The sequence below is a fragment of the Poecilia mexicana genome, unplaced genomic scaffold, assembly GCF_051168715.1.
Source record: "Poecilia mexicana isolate PSO_F unplaced genomic scaffold, ASM5116871v1 scaffold_14, whole genome shotgun sequence".
In the NCBI taxonomy this organism is placed as follows: domain Eukaryota; kingdom Metazoa; phylum Chordata; class Actinopteri; order Cyprinodontiformes; family Poeciliidae; genus Poecilia; species Poecilia mexicana.
Window position 1 is genome coordinate 15,802,944 of NW_028263383.1, and position 23,773 is coordinate 15,826,716.

General features: G+C 39.0%; 2 protein-coding genes across 4 annotated transcripts in view; one reads left to right on the top strand and one right to left on the bottom strand.

Annotated features, from left to right (window-relative positions):
* Nucleotides 1-7,053, top strand: part of adora2b (adenosine A2b receptor) — a 22,261-nt gene extending 15,208 nt beyond the window's left edge. For both annotated transcript variants that reach the window (XM_014989689.2, XM_014989692.2), the window contains exon 3: nt 3,478-7,053. In XM_014989689.2, the coding sequence (XP_014845175.1) occupies nt 3,478-4,153 (676 nt within the window). In that variant the 3' untranslated portion in view covers nt 4,154-7,053. The remainder of the gene's footprint in view (nt 1-3,477) is intronic.
* Nucleotides 7,041-23,708, bottom strand: zswim7 (zinc finger, SWIM-type containing 7). 2 transcript variants are annotated; one of them, XM_088012267.1, is made up of 5 exons: nt 23,306-23,708; nt 21,926-21,947; nt 20,530-20,632; nt 11,515-11,611; nt 7,041-7,438 (listed from the first exon to the last, which is right to left on the bottom strand). In XM_088012267.1, the coding sequence occupies exons 1-5, from the start codon at nt 23,379-23,381 to the stop codon at nt 7,371-7,373; spliced, it is 366 nt and encodes a 121-aa protein (XP_087868393.1). In that variant the 5' UTR covers nt 23,382-23,708; the 3' UTR covers nt 7,041-7,370. The 2 variants fall into 2 exon arrangements, with proteins under 2 accessions (XP_087868393.1, XP_014845179.1); XM_014989693.2 differs by having other exon boundaries at nt 11,507-11,611.
* Nucleotides 23,709-23,773: the final 65 nt, after the last annotated feature.

The window sequence follows — 23,773 nt, forward strand, 5'->3', positions numbered from 1 at the left end:
TCCAGTTAATGCGGAGATCAAATCCAGGAAGTGCTGCCTGAGGAGTAATGAAACAAAGCCTTGTAAAAGGCCTTGAACTTTTCCATGTCATACACAGAAAAGCTCAGTGTATTTTATTGAGATTGTATGTGACAGACCAACACAAAGTAAGATTTAATTATAAAGTGGGAGGAAAATGCAAAAAACCCAAATCTATTTTTATTTCCTAGTTTCTAGTGCAAATATCTTGGTACACTCAAAATAAAACAAAACTAACTTAAACTCACTTTTTTTGCAAGATTTAAGAACTTGCTATAAGTCAATAATTCCTTAATACTGACTAAAAAAGTACTAGATCCACTGGGATACAATTTCAGTTATACCAGAGATGCACAATCCACTTTTTTTAAATTTCCAATAACGATACAGAAATCTGAGGTTTAGTATCGGCCAATAACGATCCGATACAGAAAAACTGTGTAGTATTGACTTAAAACGTTTCTTTTTTTTAAGCGCAGACATAAATGCACCGGATTACAAATACATTTGGTAACTCTGCACCAATACAGAACACCTAAATACAACAATAGCTTCACAAGCTTGGTCAAACATCTAAGAAAAAAACCCCAATTTGTTCAGTCAGTGCAATTAGGAGTACAGCTGCCAATGTAAGATAAATAACAAAGAAACTGACAAAAGCAGTAGATTGACTACTTTGGACAAAAATATAAAAATAAACTTTCAAATGGTTCAGGAAGTGCAATTAGGAACGATAAAGAGCATAAAGCATAGAATTAGACTGATTAGATCTGCTGTTATGGATCGGACACATTGTCACCAATACCTGATTAATTTTTTTCAACGTCAGGACCGATGTAAAAATCGGACCAGTCGTATCAGCATCTCTACTCATACTGAGACATGATTCCGATAGCACGTCATCAGTTTTTCATCAATATTAATTAATTATTGGCCTAAAACAAGCTGTCATATCTTGCTGAAAGGTTACCTGTCAGTTTGTTTTCTCTTACTTCAAGTGTACTAAGATATTTTCAACAGAAAATAGACAACAACGAAAGTTGTGTTTTTTCAGTGTGCCACATTAATGAAATGGGCCTCTTCTGTCGTCTGCAGACACACAGCGGTCATAATGCCTGATCCTTTCAGAGCTCTCCTCAGTGTTAGCCAAGAAAAGAGCCGTGTTCTTCCCTATTCAGTGTGCAGCTCTCACGCCCAGACATACTACATGTGACACCTCCAGCTCAGACTGACCCCTGTGTTTGGAAACGTGTCCCTGTCAGCGTCCTTGTGAGTCATTAGCGTGCGGCTGTGCCTTTGAATCACTTTGAGGAAAAGGCATGTTGGGCTCCCAGCGTGGTTCACGTGATCGGGACGGTCAAGACAGAACCCAAAATGATTCACCCAGCTTCCCTACAAGCGGCCCTGATGTACAGCTGCTGCTCTTGGCTTCATGTTTCAGCCAGGGAGCGTTTTTATGAGAAACCGGCTGCAAGTTCTTGCTCGTGTTTTGATGCGTGTTATCACTTTGAAACGCCGCGGAGCATTTTAGCACGTCTTAAGATTTGAAAGAAAAGAAGATGTTATACATCTGCTTCCTCTTCACAGACCAAGACCTGCATACATTGATATACGAATAAAACAAGCAGGAGACTTGTTACTTTCATTTTAACCCTACAGAGGCACATGGAGCATGGCTGCGTGTAGATTCTGTCTGTGGAGAATAAATACTTTATGGAAAAATACAGTATGTTCTTTGATTCCATTAAGCTATTTATAGATTTTCCTTACAGCTGTTTATCACATATCCTCCTTTTCCTTGTTGTGCAGTGTCACTAGGAATTGCATTTCAGCTGTAGCCAACTGTTTTGCTCAGCCCTCTGATAATGCAACCAAACATTTTAATCTGTTAGTGATCTACACTTTGGTTTTCTGGAGCACTTTCAGTCTGTTGTAGATTTGCTGCTGAGCTCTAGAACTTTGTCCAGTTTGTTCAGTTTTGATTGTAGAAAGTCTTTGGTGTGTAGTTCATGGTTGATTAAATGACTGTAGCGTCCCGGTTCTGTAGCTCCTGGTGTGCCATTTGTAGTCAGAACTCAGAAATTCTGAATTCCCAGTCGGAGAAATCAACTGGAACGTTAACCGAAGTCAGACTTCCGTCAGAAAGTGGTAAGACCAGCTTTTCATGTCTTTATGGCAGTAACAGTGGCAAGCTGTGTTGGAAACGTATTTATTTTACAAGATACACATGTAAGAGTGCATCTAAAATCAATGTTTCGTTCAGCAACTGTGAACGAATTAAAATTGGTGTTTGCTCAAGAAAACGATGTTAGTAAGAGGTACTACGAACAATGTCTTCTTGGGTGTCACCATTTTGAAACACTGGCCTGTCCGACTACGACAACTGGAACTCTGCTATCTTGAGTCCGAACCAAGTCCAACATCGGCGGTAAATGCAACACTGCATTCAAAACGAGTCCAAAGCATCACCTTACTACCATCGTACCAAACGCGGTGTCTGAATCTGTTAACAGCTAATCTATAAACCTCAATTGTGCCGCCACGTTGATTTTTTTTTTTTTTTTTGAAGAACCCTTCAAACTAGGCCGCACCTGTCTGGTGTTTTTGTAAAATCTAACATGCTAACGGAAGTTTTCACAGTCTGACCTCAGGAGGAACTTCCTGGAAGAGTGACAGCAGTCCTCACTTCCCTTCCAACAAGCTGTGGAATTGTAGACCTCCGATTCCTTAGAAAGTGCTCTATGACGTTTTTCAGACAGATCAGATATAAAGTTGTATTTATGGTGAAGCTCATATTTGTTCATGATTAGATAACCATGTTGTTTGATAAGCAGCACCTGCAGACTAAACCCTGTTTTTCAGACTGCTGCAGCATGTTGGGGGTGCTGTCCTCACTTCTCCCTATAGTGTTTGTTAAGATCAGATTGGTAGACTATGACAAAGACAAGACTGTTTGGGTTCATGTTGTTGCAGCAGATCTCTATCTGTGCTTTCCTGGTTTGATAAAGCCAGAGCTGGCTTTTGTCTCTGCATAAGCAACAGAAAATGAAGCCAGGAGCAAAATACTTTTGCAGGATTTTGCATACAAAACATCAATTAACAATTCTCCTGGACTATTGTTTTCCTTGCAAAATGTGTTCCACAAAACGAAGTTTGCATTTTTCCATAAAGCCTTCTCGAGATTCGAAACCATCACACATGTTCAGACACGTCTTCAAGCTGTTGGCGCAGATTTGCACCTTCAGCTCGGTTTTTTCCACTGATTCTCAGAAAAACAGAAAGCGACGGTGACCGTCTCTGCTTCTGCCCCCGAACACGAAGCTGAATATTGATCAGGGATTGTATGATCTCATCGTGACTTTGACCTTTGAAGATATTGTGAGTTATGGATAAAAATGTGTTTTGTGAGATCACTGTAACCTTTGTGAATAATATTAACCTGTGCCCTGTTTTCTCCAGGTACAAGGAGTTGATGACGGGAAAGACCGCCAGGAAGATAATAGCCATTTTATGGATCCTCTCCTTTGTCATCGGCCTCATTCCCTTCTTTGGGTGGAACATGAAGGACTCGAGTTGGGAGAACTCCAGCTCGGTCAACAACTCGGACTGCAAAGGGTGTTTCTTTGAGAGCGTGGTGGACATGCAGTACATGGTGTACTTTAACTTCTTTGTGTGCGTGCTGGTGCCGCTGCTCATAATGCTGGGCATCTATGTGAAGATCTTCACCGTGGCCAGGAAGCAGCTGAGGCAGATTGAGCTCAAGTGTGTGGGCAACGGCGACAACCAGAACAAGAGCCTGCTGCAGAAGGAGATCCGGGCCGCTAAATCCCTCTCCATCATCGTGGGACTCTTCACCGTCTGCTGGCTGCCCGTCCACATCCTCAACTGCCTCACGCTGTTTTACGGCGCTCTGGACAAGCCTCCGGTTGTCATGTACGTGGCCATCATTCTGTCTCACGCCAACTCCGCGATCAACCCAATCATCTACGCTTACCGCATTCAGGACTTCCGGAACACTTTCCGCAAAATCCTGGTGCGGCACTTCCTGTGCCACAAGGAGGAGCTTTACCTCAGCTCCAATGGCAGCAGACGCAACAGAGATGAGGTCACGGTGACCATCGACCCTCTGCTGTAGAGGCGGAGGACTCCATCAACGTCAAGGCGTGAGGTTTCTAATGTTTACAGAACAATGTGAAGATGAACCGATGTCAATCCCACCTTGAATGTAGACTTTTATTTATGAATTGTATTGGGTTGGGATGGGGGTCTGTGAAGTTTTCAACTACAAGTCTTAACTTTTTTGTTGTTGAAGGATTTTTGTTGAAATAGTTGAAGCTAACTGGATTTGTAGGACTGAGGATCCAAACTCAAGATGCTATTTATTGTTCTGAATTCACCCTGTCCCAACTACAAACACTCCTCTTTTTGTGCCCTGCTGTTTTTTTTTATACTCTCGACATTCAGTACCAGTGTTAAAATAATTTATTTATTACAAGACCTTGTCTTTCAGAATGTATTGATCAAACAAACGCGAGTGTGTGCGTGTGTGGGCTACATCTGTACTTGTGGAGCTAAAGAAAGGTACAGAGGTAGCTTTCCTTACCTGTGGGTATTCTGCAGCTCACAGATCTTTGCTTCATCTGTCTGCTGAGAGGAGGACACATTTTCTTCAGCCTAGATTTATTTATGAATTTAATTCGGAAGGAAGCAGTTGAGGTGAAAGCGTGAATTTCTGCGTATCATTCATCAGTACACAATAGTTTTCTCAGACAAGCTGACCTCATGGGTCCTTAAATAAGAACCAAGTTTGTAGAGTGCTAAAAATTCAAATAAAGGGACAGTATAGTTTTTTTTTAATTGTGAGGTTCTGCTTAACAGGAGTTCATTAAATTGCATTCAAAACATTTTCAAGACAAGTTTTATCTAAAAGCAAGACATACATGAATGATCATTTGATTTTCCATCTACTTTAATTGCCCTTGAAATCTTCTAAGCCTTACTATTCATTTATATAAAACCCAATTATGAATGTTTTGATTTTATTATCCTAACCGAGATAGCAAACTAAAATAAATATAATTCTAAAACGTAAGCAGGTCGAGGGTCAACTCCATAAGTAGGATCTGAAAGATTAAGATGTAAAAAAAATAAGATGTTTTTGTGATGTCTTATATCCAAGTATTTCTAAATATACATATACACCAATCTAAATGCAATGGGAAAATGTAACAGGTTAGGAAACCCCTCAATTAATGACTTAATTCTGGTAACTGGGCATTTTAAAGATGTTTTAAGGTCTAAAATTGGGGATTATTAACTATTTTCATCAGTTTAAGACTATAAAAACCTTGGTTCAAAGTTAGTAACTTACCTGCAGTAAATAACTTAGTATCCACAATTTTTAGACAGATTTAGAGTTCTTCCTGGACAATTAAGCTAACGGCTAACCTGGCATAGACGAAGACAAAAAACGGTGAAAAGCAACCAGTTGGTTGCTGCGGTGGTGAACAGATAAAGCACAACGCAGGTATGGAGGCCTTAGTCCTCAAAGCAGAAACCTTAATTGCAGAGTAACTGTTCCTAAATAGTATTTGAAGAAAACTGAAATTATTTTATGCTAGAGTTGTTTTTAAATGATTAAAGTCTCCAACGGACTAGCTGCTAGCTTTAGCCTGTGGGGCAAACTAATCTGGATTTATACTAAATTAAGGGAATGCAAATGTTGCTTATAACCACAACAGAATCTCACTTTCAAAATACAAAATATATTTTTTTAATTATAGGATGAATAAGAAACAAATCACTTTTCTTCGCCATGCATCTTACTGTAACCACTAAAAACCAAACTGTCACCTTTGTATGTGTTCCACAGGAAATGGCTAAGTGGGTTGAAGTTGGCTTAGCTGCAAAACTCACCTACAGTGATGTGCATTTCTTCAGGCGTAAGCTCAGGAAGTGGAGAACGGATCGTACCCTTTAAACTAACTTTGCGTCGGCATCAAGCCTTTTTGGCTGCTTCACCATGACATCATGCAAGATGACACCTCAAATCAGAGTCCTTTATGTAACTCCACGTTGACCGGGTTCTGGTCACACGTCTCTTTAGTGGCTTGCATAAGACTTCATAGCTGTCGTCATTGCTTTGGGTATAAGAGTTCAAACCTTCGCCCACAGTCGGTCTTAAAAACCACAGATGGAACAGACACAAGCCATTTGGTTTCAGAAAACAAAAGATTTGAATCTGTAAGACAAACTTTAACTCAGCCGAGTAATGTTATGTGTGCCAACAAAAACAGGTTAGTAAATCCAGATTCCAGTGAGGGAGATTGTGAAAAGTAAATATTTTTAGACATAGAGGCATTATTATAATTCAAAGAAAAGCTTTTAAGCTGCATAAGAAGGTCTTTCTGCAAAGTCACGCCATGTATGAACTACCAGAGGGCGTTAAGGTCACCTGACACTCATCACTATTCAAATGAACGTTGCACTGACATTTTAATTTCCTGATTTGGTGTGCTTCACTGGTGTAAAATAAGTGCTCTGATGTGGAGCCCTCGGTCTATGCTGCTGCTCTGTCTTTCTGCGTTTCTTGATTTCCACCTCCGTCTGATTTCAAGGGCTAAAACACAGGAGTGTCGCAACGTTTGGGGACATTCCAAAGGAGACATCTATACTGTAACTGCACTGTAACGTTATCTTATCGTCTTTGTTGACTGATGTGTGACAATAAGTACTGTAGCTGTCTGGCTTTCTGCTTGATGTCAAACTGTTGCCTTGATTTTTTTATTTTAAAAGGTAATGCGAACAATGGCAAGTTCAACATTCCTGCCTTTCATTCCCAAGTACCCATTTGTCTGTGTGCCATCCTGTTGCTACTAATCAGGAAAAATGCCTCCACTGTGGTCAAGCTGATGTCCAACTTTTTCCAGAGGCGAAAGTTCATTCGTTCAACACAAAACCACAACTGTTTAACATGATGCAAACTGTATGTATGGTGAATTATTTTGTTAATAAAGGCAATGTTTATATTGGTAAGGTCGGATTTTATTCCCACATTTTAAAGCAGCGAAAATTTTATATTTAGTAGCAGCGCATGAGAAAAAAATCACAACTGTCCAGTGAGATGGTTTGGAAGTGACCTCGGTGTCCAGATGTTCTCTCACTCCATAACTGATGGAGCTGTAGATAAAAAGCAACTAAAAATAAAGCTATAAGTACTTGAGATCTTACATTTCTAAAAGAAAACAGAGTAGAATCTGTTCTCTCTCAGATAAATACAGCAGGCCAGAGAGGCGGCCATGTGGGGCAGCTACGGGCCCCCGGTCCCGCTCAGCACCGCGGACATCTGCTGATCAGAGACGCTCTCCTGTTGGGTCACAGCCATAGCCTGACACAGGTAGACGGCCAGGATGTGTTTGCACTGGGAGGAAAGAAGAGAGAAAGAAAAAACAAAAAGACAAATTCATTCCACAGACGGTGGAAGCAAAAATGATTAATGTCACGGATATGAAGCTGCAATGACAGTCGGCGGTAATTCCAACAAGAAGATCTCATCTGAGGAACCTGTTGCTAATATTCCTGTGAGAATCCTCCAGTCTCAGCTAATTTCAGATATTAATCAAGTTCTGCACCAAGATCTACAGAGTAAATGATGACATGGGTTATTAGACTTTATTAAGTCTTGGAAGCGTGTAATATCAGTAGCTTGATTACTGGATCATGAGCAATTTTGCAGCTTTGTATTAAAATATCTTTATGGATACAGAGGTGTGGAAAAATCAGCTGATGACTGGAAAAGGCTCTGACCAAAAACCAGCTACTTGGAAACTCAAAAATGTATCTTTTCCAGTCACTGGGTGTTTTAAGCCAGAGAGTTAGCAGGTTGTGGAAACGACACTCTGGTGTTTAAGTTGTTAAAGAGTGAAAAACATAGCTATTTTCAGCATTAGTACTTTTTTTTTTCTTTTAAAATGAAGCGCATACAGATAGGAATCTGTTTAAAAGATGTGATATTTTAAGCTGCATGAGAGCGAGAGAAAGCAAGACTGTCAGCAGCAAACAGGAAGGCTGAAAACTGGACAACAAAGTTGCTCAATCAGTGTTTTTAATGGAACAAGCTGTATTTGGAAACGTCTTATGGGATGTTACAGTTAGCAATGCTAACAATGGTATTTGCTTAATTTTTCTCTAATTTTTCATTTATTTCAATTTGAATAAGTAGCGACTCACACACGGCATTCAATCATCCTGTTCTATCATAACCAATGACTGGTTGACAAAAGATAATAAATGTGGATCTTATATCTTCTGAAAGTTTTTCAAAGATCAATCAATACTAGAGTTGCTATCTGCAGAACAATACTTAGATAAAAACTGAGATCAGAAATTAGGCAACACATTCTGATCAGTTTTAATATGCTTCAATACTCAATGTCTGATTTTCAAACTACTTCAGTTTTCCACAACACTAAAATTATTTATTAGCGGTGGGCATTTATTGTATTATCAAGCAGTAAAAATTTCGCTATTTTATCCAGTTTGTTCCATGAGAGCATCAATAAATCAGAAAATTCAAAAACACGATTAAATGTGTTTACTGTGTGCAGTTTAGTGATATAAATCTAACTTCTTTTTTTTTTTTAATGAAGCGGTGTCCTCTTAAATGGGAATTTATTTATTCAATATTTGTGTTTGTGTTCACTATAAATGGTGTGCCATGCATTCACAACCATGCAGTTACTTAAAAAAATAAGAATAGTTTCATTTTTAACATGATCTTTATCACTATCACAAAGCACCTCTAAATATCCAGTAGACACAGAGTTTTGTTTCTGCTGAAGGCAGTCTGCTGCTAGTATGGGAAAGGCAACACATTTTGCAGTTGCAGCTCAGTTATTTATCCTCTGACCCACTTTCTGAAACAAAATGGACCTGGTCCATATTTCACTGAGCCAAGTTTGAGCCTACATATTCCCTGAATGGACTCCAGCTGCTGAAAATCATGCATGAAGGCCCTTTCATAAGACTCTACAAGAAACTGATGCACTTCCCTGTGACTGTGAAAGTAATTTTACTTTGTTGTGTGTTTTGTATCAGCGTTGCTCAATGGGAGTCTCCATGGTCTGCTGCAGCTCTCCGTTTCTCACACTGATTTTAGCTGCATCCTCCAGGGAGACAAATCAGCCGCGCAGTCGGAGAAGGAGCCGATCTTGTTTGTCTCAAGATATTTAGGGAGAGACGGAAGGGGAGACACCCATCAGTGACCAGACGAAAATACAACCTGACCACAACACATCTGTGCACACACACCACAGTGTGCTTTGTCTCACTTGGCGGGGCAAAGTGTTTTGTTTTTTTTATCAGAGATGCACGCTTGACTGACAAGACACAACGGCTTTGAAATGGGTTGCATGTCTCCAAGCGTCGCTGGAAAGTACACGATGTACGACGAAGTGATGTGAACTCTGATACGTCTGAAGTTCCTCTGCAGAACTACAGGGCTTTCTTTAAGGACTATGGGTTTGTGAACTGGCCCTTCATTGGAACATCTAGTAACGCATACATTTAAGTAGGGCTGACATGATTCGTTGTATTAATCTATTGGGAATAATCGTCAAAGTAATCGATTAATCGTTAACTGGAGTGTACAGATTAAAAACAACAACAACAAAAAAAACCCAGAGTATTAATGAGGCCAAAACTGGATAAAAAATGTTTAACTTTTTGTATTAGAGATAAAAAAAAAAGTTTGTGCATTTTAGGCAATAAAATTATTATCTAATTTGAAAAGGGAATTGAATTATTTGTTTCTTTGCTTCTTTTAATGAACTTCTAATATTGCATAAAAAAGGCTTAAATGAAAAATCGGTAGAATGTGCCAATTTTTAAAAATCAGATCAATTGATTAATCATCAGAATAATTGATAGCTAAAATAATTATTAGTTGCAGCTCTACATTTAAAGGGCAAAAGATAAAAACGGTGCAAGAGTTGCAGTTCGTTTAAAAATTGTGTCTTTTTACATGAAGTAATGAACACTGAATATCATCAGCAAAACCGATCTGGTCTAATAAAGTCCAAACTTTAACTTGGGTACACGATTCCTGAGGAGCTCGGAAAACGTTGTGCTTATTGTCTGCGGTCCTTAAAGCCATGCTTGTTTCCTATTGAGAAAGAGGAAGCTCAGGTCGTTTCATTGTTGAAACATTTTGCTTAAGACGAGATTTTGTAAGTCGATTTTATTCCAAGAAAGGTGTGGAAACAGCAGGACTGGTTGTTACAAGGGCTGCACCGATTGCAGTTTTCTGGCCGATCGCCTATTACCGATATTTTAAAAAGCCTAACTCACCAATTCCAATTTTGGCCGATACCATTTTTTGACTGAAATGTTGCTCAATATATTAAGAAAGTTGCTGAATCGGCAACAATGTGGTGACTATTGTTAGCTGTAAATGTGCAGACATGACCTAGTCGGCCGGTTTGTCAGTCAAACCTCTCTCACGGGAGAAAAGGAAAGCACAGGGATGATTTTTAGACCTTTGCCGAGGTTGATAACATCGGTGGATAAGATTGGCTTCATATGTCAAAATCGGCCGATCACTGATCTCCAAAAATTAAGGAAATTGGCACCGATAAATCGGTGCACCCCTAATTGTTTCCATTAATAAAGCAAGTTTGTTCGTTATTTCCTTAATAAAATCCCCTAAAAGACTCTTTAACTTTAGTTTTCTGAAACTGATTTAGAGTTTTATGTCATCATCTTATGGTGTTTTAGGTCACATCCACTTTGAAACATGAAAAACCTCAGATGGTGAACGTAGCGCCCACGTTCGAATGCGAGCTGAAGCTTATAATATATATTCTTGTTTAAAAAATTTTTATCTTGGCTTTCATTTTCAGTTGGACCTAAAATTAGTCAACATATATGGAAATTAAGTTTTCATCCTTGTTGGAGGATTGACTATAAAAACGATAAATAAAAGTAATTTTGCAAAGACTGGACGGATAAAACACTTTTGTGTTTGAAGGTTTGCAATGAAAGTACTGATTAGAATGTAGTTAAGCAGTGACAATGATGAGCTGACTGATGTCAGATGTTAAATTGCAAAAAATAAATAAAACTGCTTTACCCCAACAGAGGCTGCTATGAATGCTAAGGCTAGTTAGCATAGACACCAGTGATGGCGGATAAACAGTTTTCCTTTAACACTAAGTTGTTTCTCCACCATTAGCACATTGAGCAGCGCGTACACGGGCATAATTCATAGCGCCAAGACCCTCCTTTTGGCTCTGATTGGTTATTTTTCACAGGGAGCGGTGCATTTCTTCAGATAGCAATAGTAGGAAAGGGAGGAGGACCTTCATTTTTTCACTGATTATCCGTTATGTTGCACTGTCACATGACGGCAAATACAGAAAAAACATACTGCAGCTTTAAAATACCTAAATAGGGACACAGCTTATACAGAACCAGGTTTTGGGAGACTCACCAGCAGACCTTGGTTTCTGCGTAGAACGGTGTAGGTGAACGCCGGGCAGGGACAGTAGTGACAGGACAAGAAGCAAGTGTACAAACGGCCTGAGCCTCCAATGACCTGCAAACGATTCATGCAAACTAGATTAATACAAGACAGAGCACTGATGTAAATTTTTCTGCTGTGGGTTTATTATGTGCCAGGAGTCTGGCAGCAATCACAAATATAATCACCACACATTGGTTTCACTAGAGGGTAAAAAACCCCTTGATTCTAATTACCGACTCTTTATCTCTACAAACTTAAAAAACAAACAAGAGTGAAAACATCCGGCATCATTATTTACTGTAGCAGCGAAAATAACACTTTTATATTTTCAGTCCTCTAATGACCAGAGAAACGGTGAATTAAACTGCAGACAACTCCTTCAAAAAAGAACATTTCCCAAAAAAGTCTTGATAGTCATCAAGCTATATTTTGGCAAATGTGAGACAGGACTTTGTGTTTGGTTTGGTTTTTGTCTCTAAATGATGGCATTCATGCCCTGTATCGTTCTTTTTTGTTGAATTGTGAACTCTGACCTTAAGGCAAGCGAGGCCTACAGAGCTTTAAATTTTGTTCTTGGTTGTGAAACAGAATGTGTTATTCTTGGAATGCTACTCATTCCAGGAATAACACATTCCTTGAATGTGTTATTCCAAGAACACATTGTGGAGACCGGCCACTTTCACTGTCCAATTCTAATTTTAAAAAATTCTTCATTGATCCCAAAGGGAAATGAAATGTTGTAACTCATTTATTTAAAGAGTTATTGTAGACTGTGATGGCTGTTTGCAGGAAGGATCTCCTGTAGCAGTCTGTATCACAGCGAATTTAAGGAAGCCTCTGAAGACATTCTCTATTTTACCATGACTCTATGTCTTATAAAGAGGTTCTGTTCCAATGTTGTTTTCCTTTGTGGGTAATAGATGTTACTGGACTTAGAAGTGGCTTTTCAATTACTTTGTTTTCTACAAAACGTCTTTGGATCTATTCAAGTATTCAAGTGATTATTGATTCTAACCTTGTGGCAGCAATAAAACCTTGGTGTGGCTTGTCCTAGGAGACGGTAATTATATTTTCACGTAGTTCAGGGCTGATTTGGATAGATTTGCTTCCCTTTAAAAACTAAATAACCATTTAAAAGCTGCATTTTGTATTTACTCTAATAATATTCGATAAACACAGATATTTTAACTATTCTTTTCTCTCTCAGGAGCTCATTTCGAGTATTCCCCACTATGAAAAAGTTATGATCTAAGGTAACCGTGCTACCATTTTTCCAACCTCATCATTTCCTATGAGTTATTTAGAAGAGTGGGAGCCGATGTCATGTATTTTTAAAAGGAGCTGTGTGGGATGTCTAATGGCCCTGGGTGACGGAGCGTCGTGTCCGTGGTGTTGGCATCCCCTCCCAGCTTTGGACAGTGATTTAAGCGCCTCTCTCATGCTTGTGAGGGTGCACGGGGACATCACATTGGCAAATTAGCATCACACAGCACAATAACTAATGTCCCTCAGACTTGGCACCATTATTCTGCTGAGATATAATTCATTACCTTCCCCTATGATCTCCCAAAGTAAAAAACAGCTCATTTGTTCAGTACGACGCTTCATTAGAAATAAGGCACAGAAGAGAAAATTGCCTGGACTCAATGCAGCTTGAGGAAGACAAATAAAGCACCATGAATACTGGGATGAGGAAGGAACACTGTGGTAACTAAACCGAGGACTTTCTAAAGAGTTGGACTGATTAAGAAGCAGCTCACACTCGGGCCCTTTTTGTTTTCTGTTGGCGTCAAAGAAATGTGGCTCTGCTGGAGCTCACATAGCAGCACTGGCAGCTAATATCATCAAAGGATACAGTAACATGCAGACATGGATAAGTGTTTGTTTGGCAAACACAATACATCAAAATCTGACATGTAGTGGCAGGAAAACAAAAAAAGAGATAGAGAGAGAAAAAGACTGAGAGAGAGAGTTAGCATTGAAAGGAAGCCATCACGATTCAGAGAACCAGGAGCTGACTGCTTCACAACCGCATGCGATCATTCTGCATATGTGCATCACCATTCAGCTGATTGGGTGCATTTATGTTGACTTATAAAAGTGCTTTAAGATTTAATGCAGGGTCTCCCCCAGGGTATTACAAGCCTGGCGGGTCACCAGGCTTTAATTGTGCCCCCACCAGCCTAAGTATTGCTTATTTATTTAAGTCTTTTTAAAATGTTTGCATTTTTTAAGACTTTTAAGTTGATGTTCAGGTGTTGATCTTCCAATCTTTTAATAACACGATTGCCAAGTGATATTTTCAAATTTCCTGTCAACTTTAAACATCAAAAACACGACGGGCTGCCGGATGAATAACTGATAGCACCCAACCAAAGGGCTTAGCAAGTCTAGCAACTATGACAGAGTTGTTAAAATAGTTGCAAATGATGCTAACCACAGAGAAGAAAAACATCTTTGACCTTCACTCAGGTGTTTGAAAGGTTAAAAGGTCAGGAAAGTTTCTGTATTTGTACTCCTAACAGTCAAGGAGCAAACATTCATAGCCCAAATCTAAACATTTCTTGTTAAATTCGTAGATTAGGGTTGGATTATTTCCTTGATAATCTTTCTGACAAGCTGTCATTCTGTGCTGTGGTTAATTGCAGTCAGAGTTGGACTGTGCCAGCTTAACTTTATGAAACTGAAACAGATCAGTTAACGCAGATCTGTTAGTCAGAACCAAAGCAGAAACTTTATATGGATGATGCAACAACTTACATTTTTTTTTTTTTTTTTTTAGCCAAGTGTTTATTTGTCACTTGTTATGTTTCCATTGACTATTAAATTTTGCAGATGAGAATTAGGAAAATAAATTTGCTTAATGGAAACTCACAATTTTCTGCTGTACAGAAATTAGTGTATTTTGCAAAACTGCAACGTAAACTTTTTTTTGATCACACAAGTCACGTGATCAACAACAGGATGTTACTACTGCTGGAAAAGATGAAGACGACGACAAGAAGTGGTAGGAGGATGATGGCACAGCGTGATTTTAATGACATAGTGTAAAACTGATTCACCTGATTTTAACTGCCTTTGTTTTTTAATGAAAACACAACAATTGCAAAATTGTGTGTTGTTTTTTTCTTAAATCCTAGTGCTGCTCTGTTAAATCTTCTAGCAACTTCTCTTAGACGACTTTTCTCTTGACTTCCTCCTCACTGGATTGTTATGCATTAATCCCAGTTTAGTGTTTCACACGTGTCTCCATCATCCTTTGACAACTTTCGCCTGAATTATTGCCTTTTGTTGCATATTTCTCCATTTCAAACATCTAACAGTCTAAGAGCCCTTCAAAATGATTTAACATGATTTTTCAATTAACATGATTTTTCTGATATCCAACAGCATAAATCATGTCATTTACGTCATTGAGCATCAATTAAATGCTAAAAGCATATATCAAATGATGGATGTCGAAAGTGCCACATGCTATAGCTATTAATTGTTTTTCCTTTCTGCATCTTTGAGCCGTCACATGTCTATAAAAGTAACAATAGTGATCAGATCCTTTCAGCCTTCAGATTCTGAATACTACACAGTTCATTTTCTTTCATAAGATGAAACTTGGTTTAATTAATGACTTGGTAATTTTGACAGACACACCAAAAATGACTTTCATTAATAATTACCAGCTTAAATTAAGAACTGAAGAGTTCTCATTCAACTTTTTGAAAAACGCAGAAAATGATCAAAATATGCCTTTGAAGTTGTGGCCTTATGTTTACCTTCATTATTTATGCAATGAAAAGTGTGTGGGTGGAAGTATTGACCAACAAAAAAAATGGAAATGGAAAATAGAAAAATGGTGAGGAAAATGGAAACCGAGACTTGAAGTGTGATTACGCCAAACCTAATTTGATTAAAACTATTTGGGTTGAAAGTAATAAAAAAAGGTGACAAAATATAAAAAAGTAACTTGTTTTCATCTGCTTAAATGTTTGTGTTCTTCTTCAGTTGAGATTTTTTAATAACACCACACAGTCGGCGTTTCTGTTCATACTTTTGTTCCCCTGCAGACATCAGTGCATCATCCCTATGTAAAGGTCAGTGGATGTTAGGAATGAGATAAGGTGAAGATCCCAGTGGTGAAATGCCAAGTTCTCATGAGTAATTCATCCCTTCAGTGGAAAGAGGCTGAGAGAGAACAACCACAGCATGAGAAATCCAGTAGAATCCAGCAGATACAGGAAAAAAAACATTAGCATATATACAGGAAGCTACAAAAAACCCCTGCTTCCTCCGTCATCTCGATTCAGTAACGTACAAATGCATATCACTCAGCTCTCTCATCGTCTTTTAATCCAAGTGGAAATCTTCTGGACGACTAATTGTAGGTGGCTTTTTTTCTTTTTTAAGGGGGAAGCTTATGTTCTTCAAAATGTCGCAGTTGAGATTTATTTGCTAAAAGTTCAATGCAGCTTCCTAAGTCAGAGCGTGGTGTGAAGATGATGTACCCTGAGCTGAAACACACATCCCAGAGTCCAGCTTAAAAGATCAGAGCTGTCAGAGCACAACCCCGGGTCGTCAAAGAGCCGTTTTCACCCGCTCACTGAGGCGCTTCCAACGGCTCATTAAAACTCACCTCAACACAGCCGGAGAGTGAGTTAGGCTCAATAAACATGTTTTTTTGAATAGATGTTGCTCTCCTAATAAAGCTCCCCTAAATACAGAGGCATAAAAAAACTGGCTGTCAAATATAAGAAGAAAATAAATCAGTAAGAGGCTAAACAAGCTAAAAAGAAACATTTATTACTCATTTTTCTCAAACATTTACAAAACTTTACTTGTACTAAACAGCTGCCTCAGCCATAATTTGATGTCTACGGCGAGTAATAAAAAGTCGCATTTACCGTCATAAATAAGTGCAAATATTTCCACATTAGTACCAAACACTTTGATTGCTACTGCAAAAAAAAAAAAAAAAAATCACAAAAAGATCCACAAAATCTTGGAGGGACTGAAAAGAAGTTCAATAATATTATTTAATTTTAAGGATTCATTGATATTTTAACAGTTTGTGAACGGGTTTTATCGATACATTCTGGCACAGCCGGCCCTTTAAGAGCATCCATGATCTTGATTTGGCCCAAAACGAAAACGAGTCTGACACCCCTGATCTACAGACAACAGCCAGGACGTTAAAGCTGGGCAGAGATTGGTCTCCACACTGACAATGAGCCAAAGTGGTCACAAAGTGGCTTTAGGACAGGAAGGGGAAAGCGTCAGTGTGACCATCACAAAGTCCTGATCTCAGTCCTCTAAAGTCAAACTCATTCTCATTTCGGGCCCAATTGACATCACAAATGTCCTCAAAGGGCAGGTTGTGGCAGAATGCATTGATAAAACGGCATCTGATGAGTACTTTCTAAAACTAAACAATACCAAACATCTTTTCACATTGATGCAACTTGGCAGTACTAAGGTAAAAACTGCTTTTATTTAATTGAGAAAATAAAATTTAAGCACATGACTGTTATCTTGAAGGGTCTAGGGCCACATAAATAGTTGTGTTGGGTCAGATTTGGCCCCCAAGCCTCGAGTTTGACACATGTGGAAGGAAACCCAATAGGAGGAAATGTACACAAACCTCTGATTTTGGCGACATTAATACATCTCTACTATATTATTTCTCTCATTCATGAGAGAAATAATGTATTTTTAGAAAGTGGAACTAACTTTGGAGACTCTGACCTGAAAAAAAGAGAAATTTGGTCTGATCTAACTTCAGACAGTGAGAAGAAAGATGTGAGCCTCTTATTAGGTGTTTGTAAACTTTTGGTTTCTACTGTCCTCACATTCAGGAATAAAACAGCGCAATAAAAGTCTGGTTTCAGAAATACTATGACATAATGTTGGTGAAAAAGCAAAAAGGAAAGTCATTTTCACTCGTTTCTTTTGTAAAGAAAAGGGATTTTTTTTTTTTTTTATCTGGCCCTACAGAGTGCCGGACAGCAAATATCAGCCGGTCTTGAGGGAAATCACACGAAACAATCACAATTCAAGAGCAGAGGTGAAACTATCCCAACAGAACCACGTTCCTGTTCGGCTTCATTGTCATAAAACGGCTCTCTTTATGAAACTATTTTTATTCCAGGAGTTTACTGGAAAACCGGGGCACAATGACCACAAACTGTGTGCAGAACGTCGATTCTCTCACCACAAGCAGCTTTACGCCCTTCTGACGCGCAGACAGCATGACTCAATAAAGATGACGGCTTTGTTTGTCTGAGAAATTCTGTGGCAATCCTGGATTTAGAGAAATAGATAACATCCGGACTCCCACTTCTTGCTTTGAAGAGTAATGATAAATGTGTTCAGACCTTCTGTTGGATTTATTTTTAGTTATTTCCAGGATTTATCAAAAAATCTTTGTTGCTCTTACATTCAACAGAGGTAATTTACGTACTGAGACACACGATCGTTTTTCTTCTTTAATTTAAATTTAAATTAGTCAGAATTGAAAACTCATCATGACTATTTTTTACAATTTATTTGCAGCTTTCTTAAAGATGAACAGCAGCCCTCCTCTGTCTGGTGGAGAACCGTCTCCTCAGACTCGTTTCTGACTCATCTGTTCCTGGGGTCAAAGTCCTCCAGGACGTCACAGAGGTCACGATTTGAAGATGGCAACAGTTGGAGTTTGTTAAGAACCTCCAGCTTCTGAAGTCCAGTCCTTTTCTTTATGTGCTTTAGAGTTTCTGCAATACGCTACTGTGGGGCTGAAACGATTAATTATGATGAATCAATTATTGAAATACTTGTCAACTAATTTCGTAGTCGGTGGATCTTTAACTGGAATATACAGACTCAAAAAAAGACCATTTCCTTAAAGAGCAACAGACTCATAGTAATTAGGCCAAAACTGTAGAAAAGTCTATGAATGTGTTTTGGATTTAAGAAAAACCGTCTCTGTCTGTAAATGTGTTCTACCTAGAACTCCTCAAGTGGCAAAGTTTTAACTTCATTGGTTCAAATCCCGTAAAAAGAAAAAAATCTCCTATTAAACACCTTTTGCATTCATCTCTTATTTAAAAAAGTAAGTGAATGATTTGTTTATTAGCATCTATTAATGTATTTCTAAAACTGTATGAAAAGTCTTAAAAACAGCTTCATTTAACCACTTATCGAAGTGTCAGAATAATCAATAGTAGGGCTGAAACGATTCCTCGAATGATTCGAGTACCTCGATTACTAAAATTCCTCGAGGAAAATTTACCTGCCTCGAAGCTTCGTTAATTTATGTTTTATTAGTTAGCGCACCGTGTTCCGGCCGGGACTTCATTTGCGTTGCGCGGAGCTCTCACTTCCGCCTCTGAGTTGTTGACAAAAGCTAAGTCTCAGCGGCATAAAGTCCAATCTTCAAGATTGGCCCGTGGGGATTTTATTGATTGATGATAATGCCCGACTTTTTATCGTTTTTGGGGAACCAATAAGCATCCTTAAAATGACTGGGGGAATGCCTGGAGTACGGCAGCATTTCTCCTCCGGGGCTGCTGGTTGAAAGCGAACGGTGGGAAGACGCTGAGGTGAGCGGATAGCCTGAACAGGGCGGGCGGCTGAGTAGCTGATGCTTACCGTGTAAATGTAGCTTTACCGACGAACCGCACAATACATTTCATATCCCGGTCTGAAGAAACGGGTGGCGGAGCGCATCGTACATGGCTGGTAGATGAGTTTCTGAGTGACCAGTGAAGGTGTCGTAAATATCCCGTATTGCTTCCCCCCGTGTTCGTCCCCCGGTCTAACGGTTCGTCAGTCCGCTGGTCTATTTCCTCCCCTCCACCCCATGTTCGTTCATTCGCCCTCTCCTCCCACTCCAGGCGGCATTTCCCGTATTTTCAAACCCAAAGCGTGACAGGTTAGGTGGCAAGGTGAGTTTAATTAATCTATTAAACTCACTGAAGATGAATACATAAACTAAAAGCTGGATTGTAGACATTTTTTATAAGCATATTTGTGAGCCTGCCTCTTTGTTATTAAACTCAATATAATTTCAGATTTTTCTATAACTTTTCTTCTGGTTAACTTAGAAAGTGAGCTATTATTGTTACAGGTTAGTTTTCTAAACTACAATAAAGCAACTGTTAGGGATGCTCAAATATGAAAAATTGGACTGACATTGATATCTGATAGTAACACCGGTATTATGCCAGATTTACCAATATTTCATTTTAGAAATTTTTTTTATCCGATTACTCGATTAATCGTAAGAATAATCGATAGATTACTCGATTACTAAAATATTCGTTTACAACAGCCCTAATCAATAGATTAATTAGCTGCAGCCCTGCACCACTTAGCATAAACATCTTTACCGTTAGATTGATACTGAGCAAAACAGGCTTACTAGCAAAAATTAAACTACTTTCTATTGCCATACGAGACAGGAAATTGTCTCCATGCCATTCTTAGCAGGCACATCACCACAAACATGTCAGCCAAACCGTGAAACACGGCGGGTGCAGCGTCATGTTGTGGCAGTGCTTCTCAGTGGTACGCCAAGGCAGAAGGTGAAAGGAATGCAGCAAAATGTAGAGAAATCCTGGAGAACAATTTGTTTTCGTTTATAAGAGAGCTTTTCTAAATCCCCTAAGTAATTGAATCTCAGTATAAAATCCAGTTGTTCCAGAGGTCAGACGGAGGTCAGACAGAGGACGCAGCAAACAAAAGAGACATGCCTGAGACAACACTACACCTCACCCTGAACGCACCACCCCCGCTTGAAAAATAAACCAACTTTATATGACTGTTACTCAACCCGGAAAGTCTTGTGATACTGTTGACAGAAGAACCAAATTCATAAACAGCAATCACGCGGCTCATATATGGAAGTTGCTCTGTTGTACCTCGCAGTTCAACACTCTGGAGTTTATAGAGATTGTCAGCTGTGCAAGCGGGGGACTCCTGACTGCAAAACGTGCAACGTTGACAGCTACTTAACAGACCTGGAAGGCTTTTCGACCGCTGGGAGAGGACAGACACGTGACGGAGCGCTGGTCAACCAGGTCCAACGCCTGCAGCGCACAAGTCCCGAAGACAAACTTCAGCCTGCGAAGACGAGAGGAAGGCAGCGTGAGAGCTGAGGGAAACCGATAAAGCCAGAGATCTCACGGCTTCGATCTTGGTGCATGATTATAAGATTATACAAGCTCCAAGGATTAGTCGATTAAGAATAATTTGCTATTTGTAAATTCATTGATGATTCAAGATCATTTTTACTGAGATGTTCTGATCCCAGACCATGCACGGTGGCAAAACACAAAACTGCTGCTGTACAAGTTACACAACAGGCTGTTGTTGGGTAACCAAAGAGAGGGTGAGTTAGTTGATGCCACCAACCTTTGTTAGCTTGCCAACAAAGGTTTGGGAGCGACTAAAGCCCTTCTTCTGCCTACATCCCCCAGAATGCTGTGCGGTTCTGGACCGAACAGATTATTTAAAATTTAATCAGATGTATTATTTATTGATATTGTTCACTTTGACATTTCAAAGGCTCAAATGGATAAAACTCAAGTAGCTTTATTGTAAACTTGGTTGTTCTGCTTCCCACTATTTGCTTTTTGAAAGTCTTGCTCTCTCTTGCTCTCTTGCAGCTTGAATAAACCAATGAATCAGATCGAGTTTGGTACCAAGTGGTCAACAATCAGGGCCCGTCAGGCAGAAAAGATTTTAGCCAACAGAGGATTTTTGGTGCCTTTTTGGGGGGAGAGGAGGAGAGAGAGGGTGAAAGTGAAACCTAGTTTGTTTTGTTTGTATGTTTATAAGTCTGCAAACCACGAAAAATAAAAAAATATATATACAATCTATAGAAATGAAAAAAGAAACAATGTAACCACTTTACATTTGTCTTGTGATAATTCCAATCATATTTTGTAAGTAGTCGCTAATTCGTGAAAAGACAAACGTGGAGCGGAACCTCAACTTTCTGACACAAAACAAAAGATTTTCCACAGCGTGAACCCCTAAACTGGAAACTTCCTGATGAACAAACAGGATGTGAAAGTGTTGCGCAGACAGGGAACAGCCCTCACTGACAGCAGCTCAGACCACCAGGCCAGGAAACATCTCCGTCAACACACAGGCCAGCTTCGTGTCTCTGTCTCCACGTCACGTGGGCCAAATCCGAGCCATAAAACTGCCCCGTTCATTCTCCTTGGTGTGGTTTAGCAGATCACCATGACTCAACCCGAGCACCCTTTCCGTCACCGCTCGACTCACGCCGGATGATTGATGTTAAGCAGATATTTTAAACAGAAAACTGAAGAAAAATGGCTGTCAAGCTCAAAATAAATACCTTTGACAGAAGCAAGTGTGATATGTATTAGGAAAATGGATACTTACGCAATAAGTAGGTCATCGGGTACTGCAAAATGAAAAAAAAAAAAGATCTCAATTTCAAACTGTAACAAATAATTCCAGTTTACTGAGGAACTGTTTAAAGGAGACTAAAATCTAACTCCAGGTTATTGCTTCTGGCCGTCACACTGTAACTGGAACATTGCAATCAAATGCAACTAGTCTTGGGTAACGTGTTACTCTGTGGCAAAGAAAAGGCACGCTGCCAAACTTTTTTTTATTTATTCAGCAGCTCCACATTCTGCCTGTGCAAAACATACGTAATTATATTGTTGCAAAAAATAAAGACTTATTTCTTATTTTACGGATTATCTTTGAGGTTAAATAACATCAGGATATATGTGTAAAACACCAGGCACAAGTCTGATTTTGCAAATGAGTCTGCAGTAAAAGAGAGCACTTGCAGACATTAATGATATAACTACAAGAGAACAGTCAGTTGAAACAACAAAATGCATTAAAAAAAAAAAAAAACGTCGAGCAAGAAAATTAACTCAGAACGGGGCAACAAATTTAAGTTGTTCTCTCTGTTTAAAATAAATAGGGATTAAATGGAAAATATCCACACACATTTCTTGGAGCAGGGTGAGTAGTAACCTTCACCATCTGGAAAGCCAATTGTTCTATTGCTGTTTCAAATTCCACTTTTTGCTTAGGCATGATGCCAGTTGTTAATGCTAAGGATTACAGTTACAATGCAAAGTTTGAAAAGAGCTATCCAATCCAACCTGGCACAGTGAAAAAGTCTTTGCATTCTTAAAAGAAATCCTCAGCTGAAAACAGCTGTTTACATCTACTCAGGTTATCTTTGTCTAATATAAAATTTCTCTGACGATCTGAAACATTTACGTTTGGCAAAAAGAAATAACATTAGAACTGTATCAAGATGGGAAATATTTTTTTCCAAGAACTACTACAATGAATTAAGAAACCACTTCACACATTAAGTCTTGTCATAAAAAAAATAAGTCAACATTGTTATGTGGATACATGGTACGTTAACTTATTTGTACTGAAGATAGGTGGTTCTGGCCTGTCAAAACTGTTCACGGCTCTTAGAATCCAGCTCATATTCTAAGACAGCAGTGCCCCCTACAGCTCAAATAGTTAACTACATCACCATGCTCCATTAGCAAAAGCTACATTTCTTTCACTGTACAAGCAAAGTAAAATACTTTCATTTTATTTGAAGCAAATAGCAAGTCGCTATAGACATCCGATAATTGAAATCTGCCAAGACAGTGCGGGAACTGGGAAGTTAGCATTTCTCGTTGTTAGTTCGTAGAAATCAAGACACTTTTCCGTTAAAACCAACCAAGCTAGCGGTCGTGTTGGCCCAAATATCACCACTCGCTCTTTTCTTACTTTGGGTCGTCTCTTCGTATATTTTCTGGATGTCTCGGAAAAGTTGTTCTGCTACTGCAGGTAAAAATGTCCGCATTTTTTCCACAATTTTTTGTTTCTGGCACTACCGCTCTTCATCAGCCAATAAGGCGCGACCATAACATTACGACTTCCGGTGTCAAAGTGCTGTAGTCCTTTCAAAGTAAACGTTATTTTCACCTTTGCAAATAAGCACGGTAATTATTTATTTTTTTTATTTGACTTAACTTTCAAAATTCAATAGTAATCCTTATTTTTGGCGATAAACCAGGAGCAAGAAAAATATTTAACTGAGTACATATATGAAAATAAAACGTGGAAATCTTAGTTTTTAAGACTTTGGAATACAAGTAAAAAATGTTTTATTTTTTTCTTTTAAGTCAGAAGAAAATACTCACCTTATACATGGACGGTGACGTGAAGGGGTGACATGCACACTTTATGAAGGTG

Coding starts and splice junctions, on each gene's coding strand:
- zswim7 (XM_014989693.2), bottom strand. CDS start 23,381: ATGCGGACATTTTTACCTGCAGTAGCAGAACAACTTTTCCGAGACATC. Junction 20,633..21,925: donor CCCGATGACCTACTTATTGC/GTAAGTATCCAT, acceptor TCGTCTTCGCAG/GCTGAAGTTTGTCTTCGGGA. Junction 7,439..11,506: donor GCAGAAACCAAGGTCTGCTG/GTGAGTCTCCCA, acceptor CTTTCCTCCCAG/TGCAAACACATCCTGGCCGT.